Source organism: Leptonychotes weddellii, chromosome 11, assembly GCF_054177405.1.
Source record: "Leptonychotes weddellii isolate Sample4059 chromosome 11, ASM5417740v2, whole genome shotgun sequence".
Classification (NCBI taxonomy): Eukaryota; Metazoa; Chordata; class Mammalia; order Carnivora; family Phocidae; genus Leptonychotes; species Leptonychotes weddellii.
The window spans coordinates 10,417,269-10,442,482 of NC_138379.1; the positions used below are offsets into that span (position 1 = coordinate 10,417,269).

Genomic DNA, 25,214 nt, shown 5'->3' on the forward strand with positions numbered 1-25,214 from the left:
CCTGAAAATCCAAATGTGACTGCTACTCAGCCCTGCTTTTAATGGATTTACAGTCTATTCAGGAAAGGAGGTAAGCATAATTTCTGGATCATTAAGTAAATAGTGACAGCAAAATGAATTGGGTGCTGGTTAACTCTGATGGAAATTTTATGAAGGCAACCACTTCCATGGTCATCAGCTTTCACACACACACACACACACACACATTCACACACATACAGTAGGTTTTCTGATGCACAGTCACAGTGGGATACCCACACTGGGGAAAAACACAAGTGCAAATCTGCCAGCCCATGAATTCAAGATGAATCCTGGCGCATAGTAGGTGCCCAGTTTTTTAAAGTTAATTTTGAATCTTTCTCACCCTCACCAATGCAGTAACAGAACTCAAATCCTACTACCGACCTTTCTATGTCCCATTTTCAAAACTAACTTATCGAAATGAAAGAAAGAAAGAGAGAAAGAAAGAAAGAAAAAAAAAAGAAACTTACCAAATCAAAAGAGAGGAAGTGCTAAGCAAATACAGGAACCAAAAAGGGTTATAGAGGCTGCTTCACGCTGTCTCATTCAGTTCCTTTGCGGTCCTCTTCTTCAGCACATGCCAAAGCAGTTCCTCACAACCTGTAGGACCAGAGCATCTTGGGTGTGTGACAATGGAAGAGTTGGGTGAGTGAGGACCTTCTTGGAGGAGAAACTCTGAGGGAATGAAGACTTGGCTGCCATCTCTGTGGTGGGGTGTACTTCTAGCCAGAGGGAGGGTGGTGCTGGAAGATTTTGTTTCCACTTCTCTCATGACCTCAGCCCAACCAAGAGTGAAGCATGAGGAACTATGATTGTTTTGGGGAACTATAGGTTCACTCTTTTCAGTGGCACAAATAGGCTGAGAGTTTGGTGCTCACTAGAGTAAACTATGCACAAATACTTCTGGACCAAATTGTGATTGAGATTGTCATTTTATTATGATTATTTGCCTCTTGGGGGCTGTTGCAGGTCATAGCGTGGTCACACAGTTGGCACCTGCAGATTTGTGATTTAGGAAGAAAAAAAAAGAAGGGAGAGGAGAAGAAATGGAATAGAAGAACAAGAATGAGGCATCTGTAAACGTTGGACAAAGGCCAGGGTAGTTTCATTTGTTCCATGGTTTAGTATTAAATCAAGGAGAATTAGTGCTAAAACTCCAATGATTCTGTTGCTAAGCTTTTTATTCAGAGGAATTCTGAAGGAACAGATTACTGTGGCCTGCAAATATGATACTCTTTCCATTTCAAACAATTAAAACCAGCAGTGAAACAATTGGCCACATTGCTCAGACAGATCCCTGATTTCCAATCTTTGGAGTAATGGAAGGTTTGTCATTCTTGGGATTCATTCCTTATCCTTTGCTGACTTTTGTTGCTGGCATCCTTACTAACACTGAGTCACTAACCTTTTACTCAATTTCCAAGCTGTATTAATTCCACAATGTTCTGGGTTTTTGTATGTTTGGGGTATGTCAAAAGTGTGAACAACAATGAAAAACATATTTTGCATATTGTCTTTGTGTTGTTGTTAATTGTTTGGAGTGTAATTTGAGGGCTAGAGGAGCAGAGAAAGGAAGATAGGCAAATTACAGAGGGAAGAGATGTTAATGAAGAGGGAAAGGTGTTATTTAATAAATATTGAACTGTTTTGGAGGCAAAGTCTATTTTAATGCTTGGGGTAGAATGTGTTTTAGACTTGGAGTAGAATCCAGATTCTTACTCTGTGTCAGAGTTGGGGAAGTTCACATTTCTGCCTGAGTTCAAAGTCCAGTGCTCTAGAATCTAGCCCTTCTTTCTTATTTTAGCAATACCTAATGGCTTTCATGCAGGTCATTCAAAAGGGAAGTAATACGTATTTAGTGACTTAAACTAAAACTTGACATTTTTGCATATATTAATCATGTTAGTGTCTGAAGCAACTCTCTAAAATAAGTATTGTCCACTTTTTTTTTTCCCAATGAGATAACTAAGGAAAAAAATAAATGTGTTCAATATCACTCTCAGGAGCCCCCAACACCAAAACTGATTAAGCTACAAGGCAATCTCCTATTTTAGCAGTGCGTTGGCTCAGGTGTTCCAAACAATAGAACAACCCAGATAATTAAAAAATTAAAAATTAGATTTGCACAGTTTTGCACTACTTGAGCAGGATGAATGGTAGAGAAATCTGGTTCAGAAATGTATAAAGTACCAAGCCGTCTGGAAGGTAACATTCATATAATCTATCTGGGTGGCTAAACCTCACCTGTTTCTTCAGATTGTCAGCAGCTCAGTAACTACCCAAAAGACTTAGGGTGGGTCTTTCTTCCCTGCTGCAGAGAAATAGGGTGCAAGACAGGTCAGCAAAGGCAGGCGGATATTTCCTTTTTGCAGTACTTCCTCCAACGTTGATGGTTTGTTTCCACCCAGCAGATTTTACCTAAACCTTCATTACTCGGGGATGCTAGATAAAGGAGAACCAGGAGCAGACTCTGGCTCTGAATGAAATCATTCCAATCCAGTGAGATCCCCCAAGAGACCTCACTTTATTCCTTTCATGTTACTGTTGACATTATCGGATTTCTGCAGATGAAGGGCTATAGGGAAGGACTACAGAGTTTTCCGGATAATATTTCCCCCCACCCCTTATAAACCCACATTTGTCATACTGAAATTAGTCATCTGCAAAGTATGGAATTTGGCAGAAGGCAAGATAATCTTGGGTGTTGGTGTTATGTGCACTCCTAGGAAACAGGAAGAGAAAGGCCTGTTAACTCATGACCCAGAGGGTAGAGTTTCACTAACTTTGGTTCACTAGTGCTTCTAAGGGTAACCTTCTCCTCTTAGAGATATGGTTTGCTTCTCTTACAGGGGGTCTCCCCTCTCCCCTAATCTTTACTGTAAATGTCTTTTTATTTTGAATACAAGAAGATCCATGATTTCTGATTGGAGCAAAGCTTAGAAAATAGAAAAGGGCTATATCTTAATAGAGGGGTACAGAACAAAAACTGGGAACCCAGAAGTTTGGCATTCAATCTAGCTAGTAAAGTTATGAGAAAACAAGTTTTTCTTTCTCTTTCTACATTAGTTTTCTCTTTTTAAAAACCTTTTATTATGAGGAATTTTAAAATATACAAAAGTAAAGAAAATAGTTTAATGAAGTCTAGTATACCCATCAACCAGCTTAAACAGTCATCAACTCTTGGCCAATCTTATTTCATTAATACACCCACCCATTCCTTTCACTCCTGGATTATTTTAAAGCAATATCAGATAATGTCATGTTCATTGGTGAATATTTCCCTATAGCCCTTCATCTGCAGAAATCAAATAATGTCAAATAATAGAATCCACTGTTTTGCAAACTTAAAAATCATGACCTGTGGTAAAAAATCCACTTAGAGATCCACTAATGGGTCTCAGCCCACAATTTGAAAAAATTTGTAATAGAATTGCTTCATTATGTAGATGAGGAAATGGCTTCAGAGAAGAGCATATCATGCCAGGATGATCCTGAGAATCCACATGAAGATGGGGACTGGAATTTTTGACATGAAGTTAGTGCAGGGGCTGGGATCAGATAGCCCAGGATCAGACAGGATCTGCATCACTAGCAGTGACACTACTTTTTTCTTTCTTTTGTTCTTTTCTTTTTTTTAGAGGGAGGGGGGAGGTAGGGGCAGAGGAAGAGGGAGAGAGAGAATCTTAAGCAGGCTCCACGGGGCTCAATCTCACAACCCTGAAATCCTGATCTGAGCCGAAATCAAGAATTGGATGCTTAGCCAATTGAGCCACCCAGGAGCCCCAGTCTCTTTCTTGATCTACAAGATAAGGACAATAATATCACCTGCCTTAAAGCATTAGGGTGACTAAATTAAATATATAAATTCCTAAGCATAGTGCCTGTAATGTGTAAATTTTTATTAATTATTATTAATTTCATCATAACAGAAAAGTGGTAGTGTGATACTTGTAAAGTGCATTGGTTTTTTCCAAGAAAACTACAGGAGAAACAAATCTCAAGATTTGGATTGCAACATCTTCTTGCTTGGTTTTGCAATATCTATTTTCTCCTTTGTCCCCCCCCCCTTTTTTTTTTACCCTATATGCCCTAAAAGACAGAATACTTCTACTTTGTTTTGAAAATTTTGTTATGTGCTTGGGATATAAGAAAAAAATTATCAGGTTAAGAATAAGCATTACTCCCCACCACTCCAGTGGTGGTGGGGGGTGGCAGGGATGGGGTGGCCGGGTGATAGACATTGGGGAGGGTATGTGCTATGGTGAGCGCTATGAATTGTGTAAGACTGTTGACTCACAGACCCATACCTCTGAAACAAATAATACATTATATGTTAAAAAAAAAAAGAAGAAGAAGAAGATAGCAGGAAGGGAAAAATGAAGGGGGGGAATCGGAGGGGGAGACGAACCATGAGAGACTATGGACTCAAAAACAAACTGAGGGTTCTAGAGGGGAGGGGGTGGAGGGATGGGTTAGCCTGGTGATGGGTATTAGGGAGGGCACGTACTGCATGGAGCACTGGGTGTTATATGCAAACAATGAATCATGGAACACTACATCAGAAACTAATGATGTAATGTATGGTGATTAACATAACATAATAAAATAAAAAAATTTAAAAAAAGAAGCATTACTGTCTTGGTACATTTAGAAAAAAATGTAATTACTTACACTTTTCTGATAGGAAAAATATATAGGATTTACTTCTTTTCTAATTGGGGATCTTTGTGGGCAACCCACCCTTAATGAATGATAAAAATTAATACCCTGCAATATAAGAAGTCAAATGCTTGAGTGATGCTGTGAAATTGGATGCAGCCATAGGAAATAGGTCACAGTATGTGGAGGCATTAAACATCCTCTGGGAGAATAGACCACATTCTTGAAGTAAAATAAAGAGTAAGGGAAGATATTTGAAGATAGCCTTAACCCAAGAGAAGAAGGAGGTGAATGGAGGCACAGGAGCGATATTTAAGGGGGAAATCATCCCAGAAGAGGAATCATCCCATGTTCTGTATTATGATTCTCTTGTATCTTACGATATAGATGCCTTATTGGAGGAACTGGAGCGCTCCACCCTCCAAGACAGTGATGAATCCTCCAGCCCAGCTCCTCTTTCCCTGGATCAGCACTCCAGAAAGGAGAGTAACCTTACTGAGACTTCAGAGACCCTTTCTGTTCAGAATGATGCAAGTCCCTTGCCGGTAACTTTTCATTTATTGCAGTACCTTGAATATACATGTTTGAGTGCCTTTCTGAAAATTAATTGTGTCTTACATAAAATGATGTGAAGGAGGAATCATGTATCCTGGAAAGAGAAAGAAAAATCCCTCTATGATAACTTGAAGGTGGCTGTTTTTGGAAAGGATGAGAATTGAGAAAATCATCATAGAAGAGTAAGCCTTTGAGAACTGCATTTTTTCTAATGAGGGCATGGTAACATAGTATTCCCTATTTTACTCAGACTATTCTGGTAGGACTATCTGGGCATCAGAGCTGCATGTTGCAGTTTGACTGGAGTGGCACTCACCAAGACTGGGGATCACCTGGGCAAGGCTGAGTGGCAGCTCAGACAAGTCTTTTCAGGGTGACTTTTTAAAGTCACAACTTTCCAGGTCTTATTTTCTGTTGAATGTATTAGGAAACTCAATTAGTAGTGTACCTACAGATGATGACATTCTAGGGAACCAACACAAACAAGCTATACTCATAAGAGATGGTATATAAGAAAAACCCAGAAATCCAATTTATTAATTTCTGGTTAGAGTCAAAACCATCAAGTAGAATGGAGAACAGTATTTGCTGATTCGTATATCCCCTTCCTGTTGGTAAGTCTACATGAATCTACTTTATAATTAGGAAGTTGCTTGATGAAAATGGAATTAGTTTAAGAGGAATTAAGTAGATACTCTTCATATACAGTGTTTTGAACAGTATTCTGATTCATCCTTGCACACTTGGTATGAAATCACAGGTTGCATGGACCTGAAATTTGAGCCTGTGTTTCTTTCCCCCTTTAACTGTTCTTTCCTTCTGCTACATATATACAGTTTTTTTTTCTCATATATACAGTTTTAAGGATGCACATTTATTTCCCTCCTAGGAAGCTATTGTCTTTTCTCCTCAATGCAAGATCACAGCCACAGGCTCTTAGCTTGTTTGCTACACTTGCCCCCTGCATTTTATTTTCAGAGTAGCAGCCAGAGTGATCCCGTAAAACTTAAATCAGATCTCATCATTCCTCTACTCAGAACCCCACTGTGAATTTCCATCTCCATTTGAAGTAAAAGCCATGGTCTTTATGCTGACCTTAGTGGGGTGACTGTATGTCCTTGTTCACTCGGAAGAGCCCTGGGTTTTTGCTTGTTTTCTCAACATTCTATTATTGGCTTTGCCATTTACTGTAGATTTTCCATATTTTATGAAGTTTTCTTGTTAGCATTTTCACTAACGTAAACCAGGTTGGGTTGATAGACCTCCATTTGGTTCTTCTGGCTTCTTCCAACGTCTCATCTAGTAGCATGTGAAATATATTCAGTGAACAGAATTCTAACTTTATTATGGCTAAATCCAAAAGATGGCTAATGATAACTCATCTCTTCTTTCCCTGATCCTGTTCAGACAAATCCTAACCGGTAAGCACCCTTTCAGGGATAATATGCAGAGTGCTGGTTGTTAAAGCTAAGAGCTTAAGCACAATCAGTCAGGAACAGCCAACTCCTCTGGTGTTAGGTGGTGGCAGGAAAACTTTTGAGGCTTTTCCCCCAGCTGGCCACTTGGTGTACCACCACTCGTGCTCATGAGGTGCATAGAGCCTCCTCAGGATCAGAAAAAAACATGGGAAACTTTGGCTTAATGTCATACAAATTATGTTTAGGAGATAGAGGCTAAGCATTCTTGCCGTTGAGTGTAGCATAATCTAAAAGTTCTCGGTAAAGCAGTTTTGGCCTTAATGGTATATGTAAAGCTGTAGCTATTTATTTTATTATTTGGCAAAGTTTTTATTTTTGCAGTAGATGCTTTGAGCAGCATTTGGCTCAAACGAAAACCAAATCCAAAATTACATGTTTAGTTTTCTCAAGAAATTGATGGGAAATGTGTAATTTGCCCAAAATATTTGCCAACATTTCCTGGCCACCCTGGAGGCAAATAGATTACTGCCCCCTTGGAAGACAGGAGAACACAGGTATGGGGAAGAAGCATCAGCATCTACTTCAGAAGTTAATAGTTTAAGAAGAGTGTGCCCGATGATTTAACATGTACAACTGCAGGAGGTGTGTCTACATGTCATGGCGAAGCACACCTTTCCATTTGGGTCAAGTAACACCTCTAAATTGGTTTTGCTCATTGTCAGTTTCAAGTTATCTTGTGCTTGTAACTAAAGTGTAAACGTGATGATTGAGTTGATGCCCTTTGTAAACCACCAAATAATGTCAGCTTTATATCAGTGCCACCTCAGTCAGAACGTTTGTTAATTCCAAAAGCTTTCGTTTTTTCATCCAATCCAAAGGATCGAAGTAAAGTACTTGGAAATTCATTCTTCTGTCAAAAAGAATTGAAACATCCGATATTGTTAATGCCATTGTAAATTTAGTTGAGAAGTTCAATATTGAAGAAAAAGTGGGTTTTTTTTTTTTTTGGTGGTAATGTGAATATAAATTTTGGTGGAGCACAGATTTATGATAAAAAAAAATGTTCTTTACAGACTTAAAAACCTATAAAGCAGAAACATGCCTGGAATTGGTTGTGATGTATACAAAATTCATGACTGCTTCCAAAGAAGCTGCAGGATTCCACCAGTCAGACTAGAAACTGCAAATGTCAAAATTTACAAATATATATTTACATAATCACAGTACATGTATAACTCATCTACAAAGCTCTCGTGACAGAAGCTGATGTTGAATACAGAAACATTTCAGTATGGTTGCATATGCTTTTTCTGTGTTGCCTGTCATCATCAGATTTTAGAAATGCCTGAGCCTTTGAAAAAATGCTTTGTAAAGCAACTTAAATATAGGTTACATTATGTGCAAGATCAGTCAGAAATATTTAATCAAATTATTCAGTGAATGTAGCATGAAAATTCAGCTTTGAAGCGTTTAGCAAGTTGCAATTATGTAAAACAAAGCTTGCAAAAAGGAAAGGGCTCAAATGTCTCTTGACAAAAGCTGGGGAGGAACTGAACAAGTTAAAAGATGAGAGCTCAAATGGTTTAATTACCTAATTTGAAAATCGTGCTTTGGAAAAATCTTGCCTTTGGTGGAGTTTCTAATTTTAATTGGATAAATTTATATTCTCCACCAGAATGGGATGGAATTGTGAAGGCCTATGATTTTGCAGTATCTACATTTGGCAAAATGTTAAAAAGAATCATGAATAGAGACAACTTAAGAGCTCATCTTGTAAAAACATTACTGAAGAAAGGTGCTCCGGATGGAGGCAGAAATACAGCGCCTGTGAAAATATTGGGGCAGAAATATTTATACATTTTAATATGAGAAACAATTGAGGATATTCTCCATTTAGCAGAATATGCCCTGAATTTAGAGGATTAGCAGCAGCTGAGTGGGAGTATTTTCTTAATTAAAAAAATTATGGTTTATAGAGAAGCATCAATTAAAAGTGTCAACAACTTCAAAATATATTAATTATAAAATGCAGCTCTGCAGAAGTTTGCAATTTTATTAAAAATTTGAAAATAATAAGATCAGATTTAAAAAAGGCATCTTTCAGAAAAATTTCCACATCACAATGTTAGAGACAGCAATGGCTAGGTAACCAATTAAGGGATTTGAATCTATATCAAGAATAATTATTTACTGTGCTGTTTAAAAATATTCAAATAATATAAAAGGTTTTTTTTTTAGTTAATGTTTAGGGGCGACTGGGTGGCTCAGTTGGTTAAAAATCTGACTCGATTTTGGCTCAGGTCATGATCTCAGGATCGTGAGATCAAGCCTCAAGTCAGACTCTGCACTCAGTGGGGAGTCTGCTTGAGATTCTCTCTCTTTCTCCCTCTGCCCCTCCCCCGCATGCGTGCACTCTCTTTCTCAAATAAATAAATAAATCTTAAAAGAAATTAATGTTTTTAGCTATGTGTCGTTTAAAAATATTCTAGAAAATTTTATTTTGAAAATAAGTTTTCAACAGAATTATTTTGTAGGTCCATCAATACAATAAAATCAAGCTTTTGGTCAATAAATATATATTTTAAAAATTATAGAGTATTATTTTTGGTACCTTCCCCTCGTTCACTTTCAAGAACATCCCAGTTTGAACAATAAATTATATGGTCACCCTACCTGCTTGATCTGGCCCCTTTTACTCCCATCCCTGTCTCACCAGTTCACTGTGCAGGCCACCCCGGCCTCCTTTCTGTTCCACAGATGCTCCAGGGTGCTGGCCCCCTGAACCGTGTTCCCCCTGATACCTGCTTACTTCCCTCACCTTCTATGAATCCTCACTCAAGTGTCCCCTTCTCAGTGAGTCCTTCCCTGATCAATATATTTTTAATTGCCATCTCTCCCCCATTTCTCATCTCCCACCTCCTGATGAGTTTTACATATTAATGGATTTATTCTTTTTCTTATTAATGTTTTTATTACCTGTTTCTCACCACCATAATGTAAGGTCAGGATAGACAATTTTTATTTGTTCGTTTAGTTTTGTTTTTTGACTGCTGCATCCTTGGCCCTGGCACATGACAGGCATTCAATAAATATTTGTTCAATAAATAGTGAGTTGCTGGTCAACTACCCTTTAGAGACACACATTATTATTTTTTTTTTTGTATGTTAAATTTAGTTGTGTTATAGTCTTCCCCTAGACACCATCCTGTCTAGTTAAAGGGCTTTGTTCTGATTCATTTTGTTTGTTTTGTGGTTCCTATGTGAGTACGATCAACTTCTCAATTTCAGTGCTTTTGGGGCAGGGAGAGGGACATTATTATTTGGTCCCATTGCTGACTACTCTGCTTAGAACGTGGCCTTTTGCTGTGGGATGGCTGTTATTCCTCTGCCTTGTGAAAGATCTCAGAGATACGCTAGTTACCAGTCCCGTTTAGAAGCTAAAAACATCCCCTAATTCTGGGTGTAGATGAGTGCCAACATTCTCCTAACAGACACTCATTCTCTGCTCTTCTCTGTCACTTACATGTCTTAGGTGCAGCTCGTGTATACTACCCATATCCAGGAGCACAATATCTACAGGTATGTTTTTTATTAAATACTTAAAAAAATTAAAGTTATTAGATAATTTTATCAATCTGTGTTTGGATGCTTTTGCGTGTGTACATTATTAGAACTCCTGCTAAGTCCCTCCTCCTCTTCCCCAGTGTTTGAGCAGAGGTGGAATTCTGCCAAGCTCACTTGGCAGTTTCTCAGGGTACGTGGCTTCTAGATGGGTTGTCCAGGCTGGTGGGCTCTGCTATTTCCTTCACCACCTGAGAAAAGTGTAAATAGTTTGAGTCACCACACATGTTTTGGCCGGGCTACTCTAAATAGCATGCTCCAGATCATGGAACAGGAAGTACCTAATGAAATTTCAGCAAGATGCCAACAAAACCAGAGCTAGGATCAGGGTCAAACTGAGACAAGAGGGTCTCTGCAGCATACTACCAAATATGTACTTCTAATGAATCTGTACTTCTTCTTTCTATATTTGCTCAAGATTTATTTAGCCAGGGAAGGGGGTTTCCTTTTAAAAACATTACATACTGAAACAGACCCACTTACTAAATCATTTCTTCTGGCCAAGGCTGCTTTTCTTGTTCTCTCTTCAGGTAGTGCTTGTCATTTAAAAAAAAAATCAGCTTTCTGGGAAACAAATGGAAGGGCTTAAGAAATTAAAAGGGAAACAAGATAGCAAAGGCTCATGCGTGGTAAAGAGTACCACACCACACCTTATTTGGTTCTAGAATTGCAGCCAGTAGCGCACACATGACGCCAAATAAGGGAAGGACCTGTGTTATCATGAAGTCTTTTTATAACTTCTCACCTGAGGACTCTTTCTACTTCGATGGGAGTAAGGCCAGTTTATGAATATAATTGCCAGTTTATTCCAGTTCCAGGAGATGGCCTGGAGGGATGTCCCCTAGACCACCCTGTCCATCCTTCTTGTAAAAAAAATAAAATCAAAACAAGCAAAACAACAAGAAAACAGTGCCTGGTACACATAGGCTTGCAGTAAATATTGATTTTTAAAAACTAGGAAACCAAGACTTCAGTAGAAATATTAGTGAACACAGGCACCCCGAACAGAAAAGCCAGCACGACTGACAGCGATTTTTCTGTGTATCTGGCATTGTGATCAGTTGATGGCATGCCAATGTATAAGTCTTTGATCTTTTTCCCATTTCTTTCTCTTTTGCTCTGCTCTGTATTCCAGGGGAGCTGACCCCTGTCGGTTGGGTTTTCCAGGCTCCAGGATTAGTTGGCTTTCGCTGGCTTTGACCAATGGGAGGCACTGTGCGGAGAGAGCTGGAGGGCGAAAGGCAGGGCAAGTCAAGACATTTCTTCCCCTAGTCTCTCTCCACAGCGTCATCCAGGTCAGCAAGCTACACCTCCTTTATGGCTTCAGCTGGAGCGAAACAGAACCACTGTGGTTCCAGCATGTGCCTATCTGCCTTGGCTCCTGGCTTTTAGTAACTTTGCCTTTTTTTTTTTTTTTTGGTCCCTTTGGCCTAATGGCTACCTGCTGTGGCTTATCTCTGAGTTACCTCAATATCTTCTGTTTACTTCTTTAGTTCTGCCATCACCTGTGTAATCAAATTTCTGGATTAAATTCCTCCTGGTTACTCCCAGTATGTTTGCATTTTCCTGAGTGGGCCGTGACTGATACAGCTCCCCAAGTACGGAGTGATACTTGCCCTGAAGATCTGTGTGGGAGATTGATAGGAAATCCAGGTGGCCTAGTCAATATGTAATAGACTGATACAAATCCGTATGGCTGGCGTAACTCAGAGCCGAAACGCTCGCAGGTATAGATAGAGCTTGAGACTCAGAAACTAGATTCCTGCATCCCACTTTCACAATTTCCTCTGTCTTGTTTAAGTGAACTGAATGTTGCTGTCAAGCTTGAAACTATTCAGTACTAGTTGCGAGTATAGTGAGGTGATAATATTTCTAATGTAGTTATATATCAATAGCAGTATGAACAGTAATTTAGAAATGTACACATGAACAAAAGTAATTTTGGTAAGAATGAGGAGAAAATTCATAAAAACATTTGCAGAGGAATGAACAGGAGAAAACTCCAGCACAGTGAAGCCCCTCAAGTGAGGAGTCTGTATTCTTTTAAACACATCTCTTGTATTTGGATATTATTTAAATCTCTGACTCATGAATTACACTGTTGCTCATGACATAGCAGAGCACTTTTACCATCTTCAAGACATGAGGGGACAATTCAAAGGAGCTCTGATTTTGAGGTTCCTTTCTTTTCAGGAACACTTCCTGGAGTGATATAATCACCAACTCTTTAAGGCCTTTCCATTCTTAGTTAGAATATTATGTTGTTGACTCAGTTACTATTAGGGTATCACAAATATGATCTACTTCTCTTTCCATACTGCTCTAGGAATCTTGCTAAAAACCAGTAAGAATTTTTTTGAGTAAGCACAAGGATGCCCCAACTGTGAGACAGACAGGTTTTTAGGGTCATACAGACCCACATAAGAAGCTACATTTTACATTTATTCTACACGGGGAAGCAGAGCAGAGAATGTGCCGACAGCCCTGCTGCCTTTTGTACTTTCAAGACACACGCCTGTGGCAGCAATGACTAAGGGATTATGACCTGAAAGTGTTGTGAGGAGCTCCCCTGCACTTTCTTGGAAGCCAACAAGGACCAAATCAAGCACTTGCATACCTGACCGTTTTTGTTTCTAGATTAAACAAAAAAAATTATGCCTGGCAGAAGGCCATGTTGTACCTAAAAGACAAAATCTTTTATCTTTGCAGGGGAAGATATCCACTTCCTCCTACTTTCTTCTTATAGCTAAATACTCAAACGTAAGTCAGTAGTGGGACATGTGGTACCCAAAAGACAGTCTTTTTTCCCTAAGAGAGGAAGGTATTTTCCTTCTGCCTTTTTGCTGGTTGATAAATACACAAAAATAAGTAAAGTAATATATCTATGTTTTCATTTTTGAAAATATATTTAGTGGAAGACTTACAATATTTGGTTTTATTTATGGCTTTGCGCGCATGTGTGCGTGTGTGTGTGTGTGTGTGTGTGTGTGTGAGAGAGAGAGAGAGAGAGAGAGAGAGAGTGTCAGAGTCAGTTTGGTGGATTGTTAGCTAAGCTTAGTTAATGTTGGTTACAACATTACTCCAGAGTCAGTTACCTATATGATTCAAATTCCACTTCTCAAAATTGACTCTGGAAATAATCAAATATGGGTGCAAATATTTATTTACTGTATTATAACAGTGAAAATCAGAAACAATCTAGGTGTCTAGTGATAAATGATTGGTTTAATAAAGTATGGTACATTCTACATTTGAAAGCTGGATAGCCTTTAAAGATCATTTTGGAGGATAGTTGAGCATGGTGCTAGAGGACATAAGCTTTGCAGTCTGTGGGCCCAAACTCTGTTACTTACCAGCTGTATTATATAGAGCAAAGCTTTTTACTTCTCTAAGCCCCAGTGTTTTCTTCTGGGGGTGAGAATACCTAGCTCTTAAGGTTGTTATAAGGATTTAAGGAGAACATGTGTAAAACCCTTTATGGAGGGCCTGACATAGAGTGGACAGAAAGTGCTAGCTATGGATGTGAAGTTGGATAAGAAAATACATAAAGATACTTTAAAATATGAAAAAAGGTCATTCTCATTTTCCAAAATTAGGCACAATCATAGAAAGGCATAATGGTTTAAGCCAACATGTCCAGAGTGATTAATTGCCTCTCAAAAGGAGAATTAAGTGTGATTTTAATTTTTTCTTTATATCTCTCTGCAGCTTTAAAATTTTCTATACTTACATTAACTTTATATTTAACCTTTTAATGGTAAAAATAACTAAGAATTCAGAAATATACAGAGTAAAAAGTTAGACCATCTCCCTTTGAACGTATCCTCCTACCACCATTAATTGTTATCCCCATAAGTAACTGCTGTCAGATGTTTACTTATAGACCTTTGTGTATGCAAAGTCACACTTACGTTTATGTGCTTATAAATTCACATGAATGGAAGGATAGTTTTCATATTGTTGTGGGCTTTGCTTTTTTAAGTTAACAATGTATCTTAGAAGTCTTCCTTAGTTTGGGGTGCTTGGGTGGCTCAGTTGGTTAAGCGTCTGCCTTCGGCTAAGGTCATGATCCCAGGGTCCTGGGATCAAGTCCCACGTTGGGCTCCTTGCTCAGTGGGGAGCCTGCTTCTCCCTCTGCCCCTCCCCCCCCCCAGCTTGTGTGCGCTCTCTCTGTCTCTCTTTGTCTCTCTGTCAAATAAATAAATAAAATCTTAAGAAAAAAAAGAAGTCTTCCTTAATCCATATAAATCTATGCCTGCATTCTTTTTAGCAGCTGCATGGTATTCTGTAGCATGTATCTATAATTTATTTAGCTATATGTCAATTTATTTTATTTTTAATTTGTTCATAAAGACTGTACTTTTTTATGTCTTAAGGAACATACTTCTACATATACCTTTTTATGTATATCTTCATTTTCTTGTAGGATAGAATCTTGGAAGTGAAATTGCTGAATCCAAGGGTATATGCATATGAAATATTGATAGATACTGCCTTGCAAAGGATATAATAAATTTACATTGCTACCTATGATGTATGTAAATGTATATGTGTAAGATAATCCTGACTTCTGCCACCACTGCATGTTATCAGTCTTTCATATTTTTGACTAATGGGTAAAAATTGGTATCTCACTATTTAATTTGGATATTAAAGATTGAGATTGAACATATTTTTATATGGTAATAAAAATTTAAATTTCTTTTTCTGAAACTTGCTTTTTTTCTTTTAATCCCCTAGCCCATGTTTCTATTAGCTTGCCTTATTGATTTGTAGACTTTTTAATATTTGGATATTATTTATGTTTTAAATACTTATGTACGTTTAAATTTTTTTGAGATTAGCCCTATTGATATTTTTTCTTTTTTTTGCCTTCACTTCAGAGTTTATGCCTTTCTTAGGAAAGTCTTCATCACCCCAAATTATAAAAAATGTCCTCCATTTTCTTTTTTGTTAATGTTTAAATGAATTTATGTCTTTAATTCATTTAAAACTTATGCATGTGTAGAGTTTGTTAAAGATCTAAATTTATTGTGTTTCAGATAGGTTGTCATGCATTTTGTGTCTAATAGTCTATTTCTGATTATTTGAAATGGCACATTCAGCATATGCAAAATTCTCATGGTTCAGGAGTCTCTTTCTGGGCTTTCTCTCTGTTCCATTCCTTTGATATGTTTGTCCATTTCTTTACCAACATCACACAAATTTTATTGTCAATTTATAGGAACGCACAGCTATTGGGCAGATCTTCCCTCTTCATCTCTTTTTTTTCCCCCAAAATTATCTTGAGTGTTCTAGCCCATGAATTTTAGCATCAACTTATTAATGAACTTAAATAATTCTATTAGGATTTCTGTATGAATTACAGTGAATTTATAGTTTAACTGGAGAAACTGACATCATATTATGTATCATCATTTATGTGCATCTCGTATGTCTACCAGTGGGTTTTTCTTCATAGAAGTCTTATTAGAGTGATTCTTTAATATTTTATAATTTTTTTGTTGGTATTATGAACATGTTCTTTTTTCCCAGTGGATTTTTAAATCAGCTACTACCGGTCTATAGGAAAGATACTAATTATTTCATTTTATTCTTTTTTTTATTTTTAAATTAATTTTTAATTTTTTTTTTTATTTTAAGTAGGCTCCATGCCCAGTGTGGGGCTTGAACTCACGACCCCAATATCAAGAGTCACATGCCCTGGGGCCCCTGGGCGGCTCTGTGGGTTAAGCTCTGGCTCTTGATTTCGCTTAGGTCATGATCTCAGGGTCATGATCGCAGGGCTCCAGGCTGAGCGTGGAGTCTGCTTAAGAGTCTCTCTCTCCCACTGCCCCTTCCTGCTCCCTGCTCCCCCCCGCCCCCTCCCTAGCTCATGTCCCCACACACATGTTCTTTCTTTAAAAAACAAAAAAAGAGTCACATGCTCTACCCACTGAGCCAGCCAGGCGCCCCCTCATTTTATTCTCATACCTAGTAACCATCCTGGTATTTTCTATACATTCTAATAATTATCCAGTCACTTATCTTATATTTTCCAGGTAAGTGATCATACCATCTATTTAAAAGAGAAAATAGGAATGAGAATGCTTTGCCTTTTTCTTTCCAATATATGAATCTCTTATTTGTATTCTTAAATGCATCCAGTAATGCAGTCTGCAATAATATTGCAGACCAGCAATGATAGTAGGATCCTTGTCCTTCTCTTCCCTCTCTTTTTTAAAGATTTTATTTATTTTATTTTAGAGAGGTAGGGGAGGGGCAGAGGGAGAGGGAGAGAATCTTAAGCAGACTCACCACTGAGCACGGAGCTCTTCTCTTAATTAGAAATGTGTTTAGTATTTGCACATTAAATATGAGGTTCATTATAGATTTTATATTTTATCAGGTTATGAAACTTCTTTTCCTCGATCCTCAACAACAGGAATGGTGGTGGAATTTGTTTCCTACTGCTTTTCAACACCTATCAATATGTTTATAAAGCTTTTCTCTGTTCTTGGGTATAATGAATTATAGTAATCCTTTTTCTAATGTTGAACCACACTTGAAAGACTGGCATAACACTATCTAGCCAGGATGTTTTTAAAACTCATTTTTGCTGTTTTTATTGAACTTCCCTCCCTCCCCCCCATGCATGCATGCATACACACATACACACATACACTGTGCTCTTTTTGTCTGGTGTTAGTATTAAGTTTCTGTGATATTGCTAGAACTTATTTGGTGATTTTCCATATTTTTCTATGTACTGGAAATTTACACAATTCTCCCCAAAACCTCAGTTTCTGTTTGTTTTCTGTTTCAATAATTAACACTTTTAGTTCTTCTGTTTAATTATTTTAGGGTTTTTTTTTTTTTTTAGATTCTTGAGTTGAATGTTTTGTTTATTTGCTTCTAGTCTCTTATTTTTCAATATTGCACTTAAATCCATTTGTATTTTTTCCTGTTAATAGCATATTGGTGGGACGTCTGGGTGGCTCAATTGGTTAAGAGTCTGCCTTTGACTCAGGTCATGATCCCAGGGTCCTGGGATTGAGTCCCACATTGGGCTCCTTGCTTAGCGGGGAGTCTGCTTCTCTGTCTCCCTCTGACCCTCCCCCTGCTCATGCGCCCACACACACGCGTGCACACTCTCTCTGACAAATAAATAAATAAAATCTAAAAAAAAATATATTGGTTCAACTTTGAAGGGTGTGTGTGTGTATGTGCTTTCATTGCTATTTCTAAATAGGTTGAAAATTCAATTTATTTTTTTTCTTCACAAGAATTATTTGGAAGTGCTTTATTTTTTCTTAAGCAGGTAGATTTCTTATGATTAATTTGTATTAAAGCAATAGAAGAATATGGTCTGTATTTACTTCTTAGAATTTATTGAGCTTTTATTCTGTGCTCTCGTACACAGTTAATTTGCTAACAATTGTCTGGGATGCCTGGGTGGCTCAGTTGGTTAAGTATCTGCCTTTGGCTCAAGTCATGATCCCGGGGTTCTGGGATCGAGCCTCTCGTCGGGGCTCCCTGCTCAGTGGTGAGTTTGTTTCTCCCTCTGCCTGCCGCTCCCCCTGCTTGTGCTTTCTCTCTGTCTCTGACAAATAAAATCTTTAAAAAAAATTTACTAACAATTGGGCAAGTATTTGAATAGACTCTGTATTCTGTTTCTTGGGTCCAAATTTTAATCATCAATTTATTCACAATTATATGGTTGTAAAATGAACATCATGTACATTGTCTAAACTCTCTCAGTGGTCTTTTTCTGTAAAGGGCCGACAGTAAATATTTTGACCTTGGACCACAAGGTCTCTGTTGGAACTATCCAACTCTGTAAGAAAGCAGCAGTATGTAAATGAATGGGCATGGCCAAATTTGACCTTAGTTTGCTGATGCTTGCTCTTTATTCTTAGTTTTTATCTTTCATCTGACAATGAGAGAAAGTGTAATACTTTATAATTTCAAAAATAATGCTTTGCAAATAAAAAATGTATATTGGGCCATTGTCTTCTTTTTTTTTTGTTAAAGATTTTATTTATTTATTTGACACAGAGAGAGAGAGAGACCACTAGAGAGGGAACACAAGCAGGGGGGAGTGGGAGAGGGAGAAGCAGGCTCCCTGCAGGGAGCCCCATGCGGGGCTCGATCCCAGGACCCTGAGATAATGACCTGAGCCAAAGGCAGATGCTTAACTGACTGAGCCACCCAGACATCCCTGGGCCATTGTCTTCTTAAAGGTCTTTTCAGAAGCTGCTTTGCACCTGGCCATTGGGGGACAATGGCCTGCCAGCTACCTGTCCAGTGCTTTTCTTCACTTGAGAACAATGGTCAGTTTTTGAGATGACCAGAACGGAGATATAGAGACAAAAGGCAAGGAGACCTTTTTCAGATTTTTAGTCACTACCTACTTTTAAATACTCTCTTTCTCTAGTTTTACTCACATCTAAGGGGTTAATAGTTAAAACTGCATTTTCTGGTATTTTATGTGTGGCTTAACATTTATCTGAGTTTTGATATGTTAGGATTTTTTTTCTCCCTGTAGTGAGGTCCAAGAGCCAAAGAAAGCACCACATCCTCCTAAAACCTCAGCAGCTGCTCAGCTGGATGAGCTCATGGCCCACCTGTGTGAGATGCAGACCCAGGTGAGTGCAGTTCCTGAGTGTGTCTCTGTGTAGCTCAGCTCTGCCGTCCCCTTTCAGCACTCTTGGTTGTCATTCATTTTTCCCAGACTAAATTTGATTCAGCAGATGAACTCAACTTTCTATTATGTATTAACACAAAAGATAATACGATGCAGGCTCTGATCTCAAGGAATGTGGAATGTGCTTGGTAAGATGAAGCAGAAGCCCGTGTAACATTTGTAGATTAAAACACAGATGGTTTATCAAAATATGTGCAGCCAACATTAGGAATGTGGAGACTTTTATCAGAGGTGGGGATGGGATGTGGGATGGACTCCAAAGAATGGAAAGGGTTTGGACACAAAGAGATGAGAGAAGAGGCCCTTCCAGTTGGCATGAGCCCCAAGGGCATGGGCATCTACAGCTGGATGCAATGTGGTGGGACCGTGAGAGACCTACCTGAATGGGACAGAGGAGGGCAAACAGAGGCAGAGCCAGGGAGATCAGAGTATGGCTTTGAAAGTAGGGAGGATGAGGAGTCCTGAGCCCCATACAGAGATAAAATCCGCCTCCTTGTTCTAGCCTCTAGAGCATGAGTGGTGAGCTCACGTGGCCTGGCAGGGGATGGAAATCAGAGAAGTGGGCTTAATAATTTATTAAGGGAAATCATCTAGAATTCTTAAGGTGGAGAATTCAACCACTCTAAATTGGAGGATTTGATATGCACACATGAGTGGCTATGAAATAATTGCAAGGCAGTATATAAAAAGGTGTGTCGCTGGGGATGTAAGGAACCTGATCTTTGTGGCTCACCTTTGGACTCCCAATGCCTGCACAGTTCCTGACATATTAGAGGAATAAATGAATGACGTCAGAAACAAATTTTCTTCAGTGCCTACAGTAGAGCTGGGTATATTCCTCATTGTATTGTATATCTGAAAATACTGGGGAAAAAAATCTACATTAGGAGTTTTAATTGTGTTTCGTAATTGATTTAGTGTATGTCATGGTTTATTTACATTTTTAAAATACCTGTTTATTTTTTGAATGAGCCATAATTCACGTTGTGCAAAAATCAAAAGTGCAAAAGTTTGCAGTGAGCTATTTCCCTATCAGCCCTGTCCCCAGCCATCCAGTTCTGTCCCTGTTTCTTTTTTTTTTTTTTAAGATTTTATTTATTTGACAGAGAGACACACAGCGAGAGAGGGAACACAAGCAGGGGGAGTGGGAGAGGGAGAAGCAGACTTCCCATGGAGCAGGGAGCCCGATGTAGGGCTCGATCTTAGGACCCTGGGATCATGACCTGAGCTGAAGGCAGAGGCTTAACGACTGAGCCACCCAGCACCTCTCTGTCCCTGTTCCTTATATATTCACTCAGAAGTATTCTGGAATATGTAAGCAAACAGATGTAGATATGGATAGATATATGTGTGTATATATGTATATGTGTATATACATATAAAATTGTGTTTTTACCTACTTCATATTGATGACCCTTTTGGACTTTCCAGACGGTAACCTTTGGAACACTAATCTCTTCAACATTAAGTAACATTATATAATAGAGGAGGAAGGAAATCTGTCAGTTGATAAGTTTCTTGAAGGGAAATGAGCATTTTGGATTAGTGAGATAATGCAAGGTTATTCCTGGCAGTGAAAATAGGATACGTAGAGGCCTGAGGGCAGAGAGTAACAAATCACATTCAGGAGACTGCAGGGAGCCTGGCTGGCCTCAAACAATGGAGGCTTTTAGTGAGTAATGAAAGATGAGATTGGAAAGGTAAAGTGAGGGCGGCGGATGGGAGACTTTGAATGTCTGTCTAGTGCATGCAAATCTGATGCCGTGGAGGCCATAGAGAGCACCTGTTTCCTGATTAGGAAGTATTAGGTCGATGGTAGTAGTAGCCCAGTCGGAAAGGAGTTGAGAGAGAGAGAATCAGGACATGACGTGATGAAGGACAAGCTGGGCATCGCATCTTTTTTGTAATTCGAGGCTTTTCCTTTGAATGAATTATAATGACTATTTTGGGGGGATTGCTTAAATAAATCCAGTCCATCAGTTAGTCTTATCTGACAGTTTCTCATCACCTTCTCCCCTAACACTGGACCAAGTCATTATTTCTGGTTTGAACTGTTAACAATAATCTCCTTCCAAACTAGTGTCTTTTATTCCACTCTTGCTTGCCTACACTTAACTCCTCACTCAACTACCACAGGGATCTCGTGGATCAGATTCTTTCGCTCTCATGCTTAAACTCCTCCAGAGGCTCCATCACCCTTGGAATAAAACCTGAGTTTACCATGAGGGCCCCACATGATCTTTGCCTCTCTCTCCATTGTCTTCTCCTGCCACGCTTACTCTCACTCCCTCTGCTCCAACCCCCCCACCCCGACCTTTCTGACTTTCTCCTGACGTACCGAACTGTTCCCTTCCTCTGGGCCTCCCTTCCCTCTGGAATGCTTTTCCCACCGATTCAATATTTCTGAGCCCCTAAGAACATCATGGAATAATCTGTCCCACCCTCTGGCACTTCTATCTTGATACATAACTTATGTCTTATCTCTACCTGACATCACATCATACATTTATTTAATCCATTTATTGTCTATCACCCAGAGAAAGTAAACTCCATGAGGGCAGACTCCTCAGTCACCATGTACGTTGCTCTAAACCAAGAGCCTGGAGCTGTGACTGGCACAAACTAGGTACTCAATAAACATTGCAGAATAAATGGGTAAAAAGAAGATATGATTAATTGTTGACCTGTGGTCATTGTAGGAGTGAGGAAAGGTATCATCTTCATACACTCAATTTCCCATGGTCAGAAAAGATTTACAAATGGAGGAAGATTACTCATGTTTCACCCGGCCCGAGGAATTTAGGATAAAAGGGAGATGGAAGCATTTCTATTGGTGTTACAATGTTGGAGTCTTCCAGTGCCTTGGCCGGAGGTTAGGTACAGAAGAAAGCATCAGTCAGTAGGGGTGAGCTTGTGGAGTCATGTAGAAGATGCCAATGAGGGCAGATATTCATGAGCTGATTCTTTTTCATGGTTCTTTCCCTGGTGCCAGGTTGCAGTGAAAGCAGATGCCAGCAAGAAACACACAGCAAATAAGCAAGATCCCAAGGCCTCCCTGGACTCAATGCTGGGGGGTTTGGAGCAGGATCTGCAGGACCTTGGAGTTGCCACAGTGCCCAAGGGCCACTGTGCTTCCTGTCAGAAACCGATTGCAGGAAAGGTGCGGTGGGCCGAGGTGTTGGTCCTGCCGCCATGGATGGCTGCTTGTATGTCTGTCTCTGTCTCACCAAGGATTGCTCTGTCACCTATCCTAAGACATTTTCATAATAGTTAATAATCACTCATCCCTTACAGTGCTCCAGGCACTGAGCTGAGCGCTTTGCAAGTATTCTCTCTTTTAATGGTCCCATCAGCCCTTCAAGGGAGACTCTACTATTGTTCTTTTGTAAAGACGAGGGAACCAAGGCTCCGGGATGTTAACTGACATGTCCAAGTCTAGAAAGAGGTAGAGGGAAGATTTGAACCGGGAAAGCCTGACTCCAGGTGTGACTCTTAACTGCCTTTCTGTACTTCTGGTCCTGGGAGGGACTTTCCCACTGCCCACTCCGTCCCAATATTCCCAGTCAAGTTGATTGATGGTAACTTCCAGCTGACTCAGCTCTGAATCATGGCCACAGACTCCTCTTCTGCATCATCCTTCACCAAAACCACAATAAAGGGCTCTGAGATCTGACTCAGCGTGGGGCAGGAGATGAGGTGTTCAGACCAGAGGAATAAAAACTCTCATTTGGCCTTTTCCTCTTCCAGGAATTCCTCCAGGCCAGACTGTAGTTATCCTTGTCTGTCACTACTGTGCTCGATTCTGATTCCCTCATCCTCCAGGGCAGTGTCATGGTAACGAACATTTACAGACTTTCATCAGCACGATTAGTCAGGAAACTGGGCACCCTTTTACTGTCCGTAAAACATGGACACCAGACCGCATAGGTGGGACCTGGGTCTAGGCCTCCGTGTTGTGTAACCCCGTGGGGGCGCTGTTTGCATGGAATACTGTGTGAAAAGTTCTGTCCAGAATTGTGTGACCTGTAGGCCCTCCAGCACCCAGCTGCCATCACCTGCCATGCTTTATTTCCTCCCCAGGTGATCCATGCTCTAGGGCAAGCGTGGCATCCGGAGCACTTTGTCTGCACTCACTGCAAGGAGGAGATTGGCTCCCATCCCTTCTTTGAGCGGAGTGGCTTGGCCTACTGCCCCAAGGACTACCACCATCTCTTTTCCCCACGCTGTGCTTACTGTGCTGCTCCCATCCTGGATGTAAGTCGTCCCCCTTCCCCTGCTTCCGCACCGCGGCCCTGATTTATAGCTCTGGGGCTTTCTAATATGGCTCCGTGTGTTCTTTTTCCAGAAAGTGCTGACGGCAATGAACCAAACCTGGCACCCAGAGCACTTCTTCTGCTCTCACTGCGGAGAGGTGTTTGGTGCAGAAGGTACGCCTGGGTAGTTACAAGAAGACCAGCAGAGCTTTTCCTTGGTCTGCTGCAGTAGTCCTGGTAGTCCTGGTAGTCCTGGTAGTCCAAGTGCCCATTTCAGTACTAGATGCCATCCCTCCTTACCTTTCCCCAGTATTTACAAATTTTGTTTAAATTGGTTTCTTAAATCAAAGAAATGCGAATGCATAGTTTAAAAGCTGAAATATGTTAACGGTAATAGTGAAAAGCATCAGTCCCTTGCTTTTCCTTTCTCTACCCCCAAATCCAGTTATCCTCTCTAAATTTTTTCAGCTTTTTCTTCTTTTACTTATTTGTGTATTTTAAGGAATATGCTTAAATTATTATAGGTTTCCTTTTTTTTCCTTCTAATTTTAATCATTTGTATTAACTTTCTACCAGGGAAGATGAGGATTTACTCCCTCACCTTATCCCAACATACTTCCTCTCCTCCCATTCTCTCAGTATATAATCAGGTCATAATTGTAGGTCAGACCAGTATTCAATGTGCACAGATTGACAACTATGAAAATATTGTTCATTGTTGAGCCTTGTAGCAGACCTATGGTTACAACAGAGCACAGATTTTAAGAGTTTAGACTACATGGTTCAAATCTGGGCTGCGGTATTTATTAGCTATATGATATCATTCAAGTCATTTAACCCCTTCGTACCTTGCTTTCCTCATTGATGAAATGGGCCTAGTCATAATTCCTACCCTGTAATCTTACCTTACAGGGTAATTATGAGGATTTTAAGATACAATGGCCATATAGTGTTTAGGATGGTGCCTGGCACATGGAGACTCAGTAAAAATTAGTATTACTATCATGGTATCCTTCTCATATAAATTTTTTCCTGAAATTAATATTTAGATTTCTTTTTTCACTAACTTAATTTTCATTGTACCTAGCTGTAATTTATGTGACAGAACTGGGAGATCATTCTCAAAATGGCCAGCCGCATCTAGTAGTAGGTCAGTTCCACTTGTTTTGTCTTGGAGAAGTCTGTCCAGGAGACCTCCATCCTCCCACCCCAGCCTGAAATGGTTTCTCCTCAGGCCTGCTGTGAAGCATTTATTCTGGGCCATTCTCTTGGGAATTCCTTTTACTGCTTGACTGCTTTTTTCTTTGGATCCTCTGTTTCCTGGATCCCCTTTTAATACATGTTGCTACCTGTATTTTGGTGGAGCAGCTCCTAGGAAAGAATGAATAGGAAGTAAAATTTTTGAGACCTTGAAATATCTGAAAATTTTGTAATTCTGTTGTCTACCTTAAGTTGCCTGGGCATAGAATTCTAGGCAAAATTATTTTCCCCTATAATTCTGAAGACGTTGCTGCTGTCTTCCAACTTCTGTGGTTGAGAGGTTTTTAAGATTTTGTTCTTATTCCTGATCTTTTTTGTGTGATCTGTTTTTCTCTCTTTGCAAGTTTTTTTTTCCTTCTTTTTTCTGAATTACCTTGATTTTTTTTTCTGACTTCTTTTCATGTTTGTTTGGAACAAGTATGACTCATGCGTGGAATCAGAAAGCTTCTTTATTTTGTTTGTTTCCTGTCCTTTTTGAATTAACTCAGTGGGGAAACTATTCACCTCTTTCCTAAGTAAAAACTTGGGCAGTCCCATCCTCGTCTTTTCTGATGACTCTTAATAAACAGTTATAAATAGAAAATCAATTTCAGACACAAAACACAAAACTAAGTCCTTGGGTAATTCCATCTGTGTAATAGCTAAAGCATCCAACTTATTTAAAGTGACCGCCACTTTAAAAATAAATAAACAAGTAAAAAATAAAGTGACCGTTACTCTTCCCTGGTCGGGCCTTTAAGC

General features: G+C 39.4%; 1 protein-coding gene across 1 annotated transcript; it reads left to right on the forward strand.

Moving 5' to 3' along the window:
* Nucleotides 1-534: 534 nt before the first annotated feature.
* On the forward strand, nt 535-23,416 carry LPXN (leupaxin). Its single transcript, XM_081798050.1, has 7 exons — nt 535-666; nt 5,068-5,225; nt 10,186-10,232; nt 18,802-18,901; nt 21,953-22,120; nt 23,041-23,214; nt 23,306-23,416. The coding sequence occupies exons 1-7, from the start codon at nt 654-656 to the stop codon at nt 23,399-23,401; spliced, it is 756 nt and encodes a 251-aa protein (XP_081654176.1). The 5' UTR covers nt 535-653; the 3' UTR covers nt 23,402-23,416.
* The last annotated feature ends 1,798 nt before the right edge of the window (nt 23,417-25,214 follow it).

Excerpts from the sequence above, each read along its gene's own strand:
- LPXN (XM_081798050.1), top strand. Across the intron at positions 5,226-10,185 it reads ATGATGCAAGTCCCTTGCCG|GTGCAGCTCGTGTATACTAC; the intron begins GTAACTTTTCAT and ends TACATGTCTTAG. Across the intron at positions 22,121-23,040 it reads AGAAACCGATTGCAGGAAAG|GTGATCCATGCTCTAGGGCA; the intron begins GTGCGGTGGGCC and ends TTTCCTCCCCAG.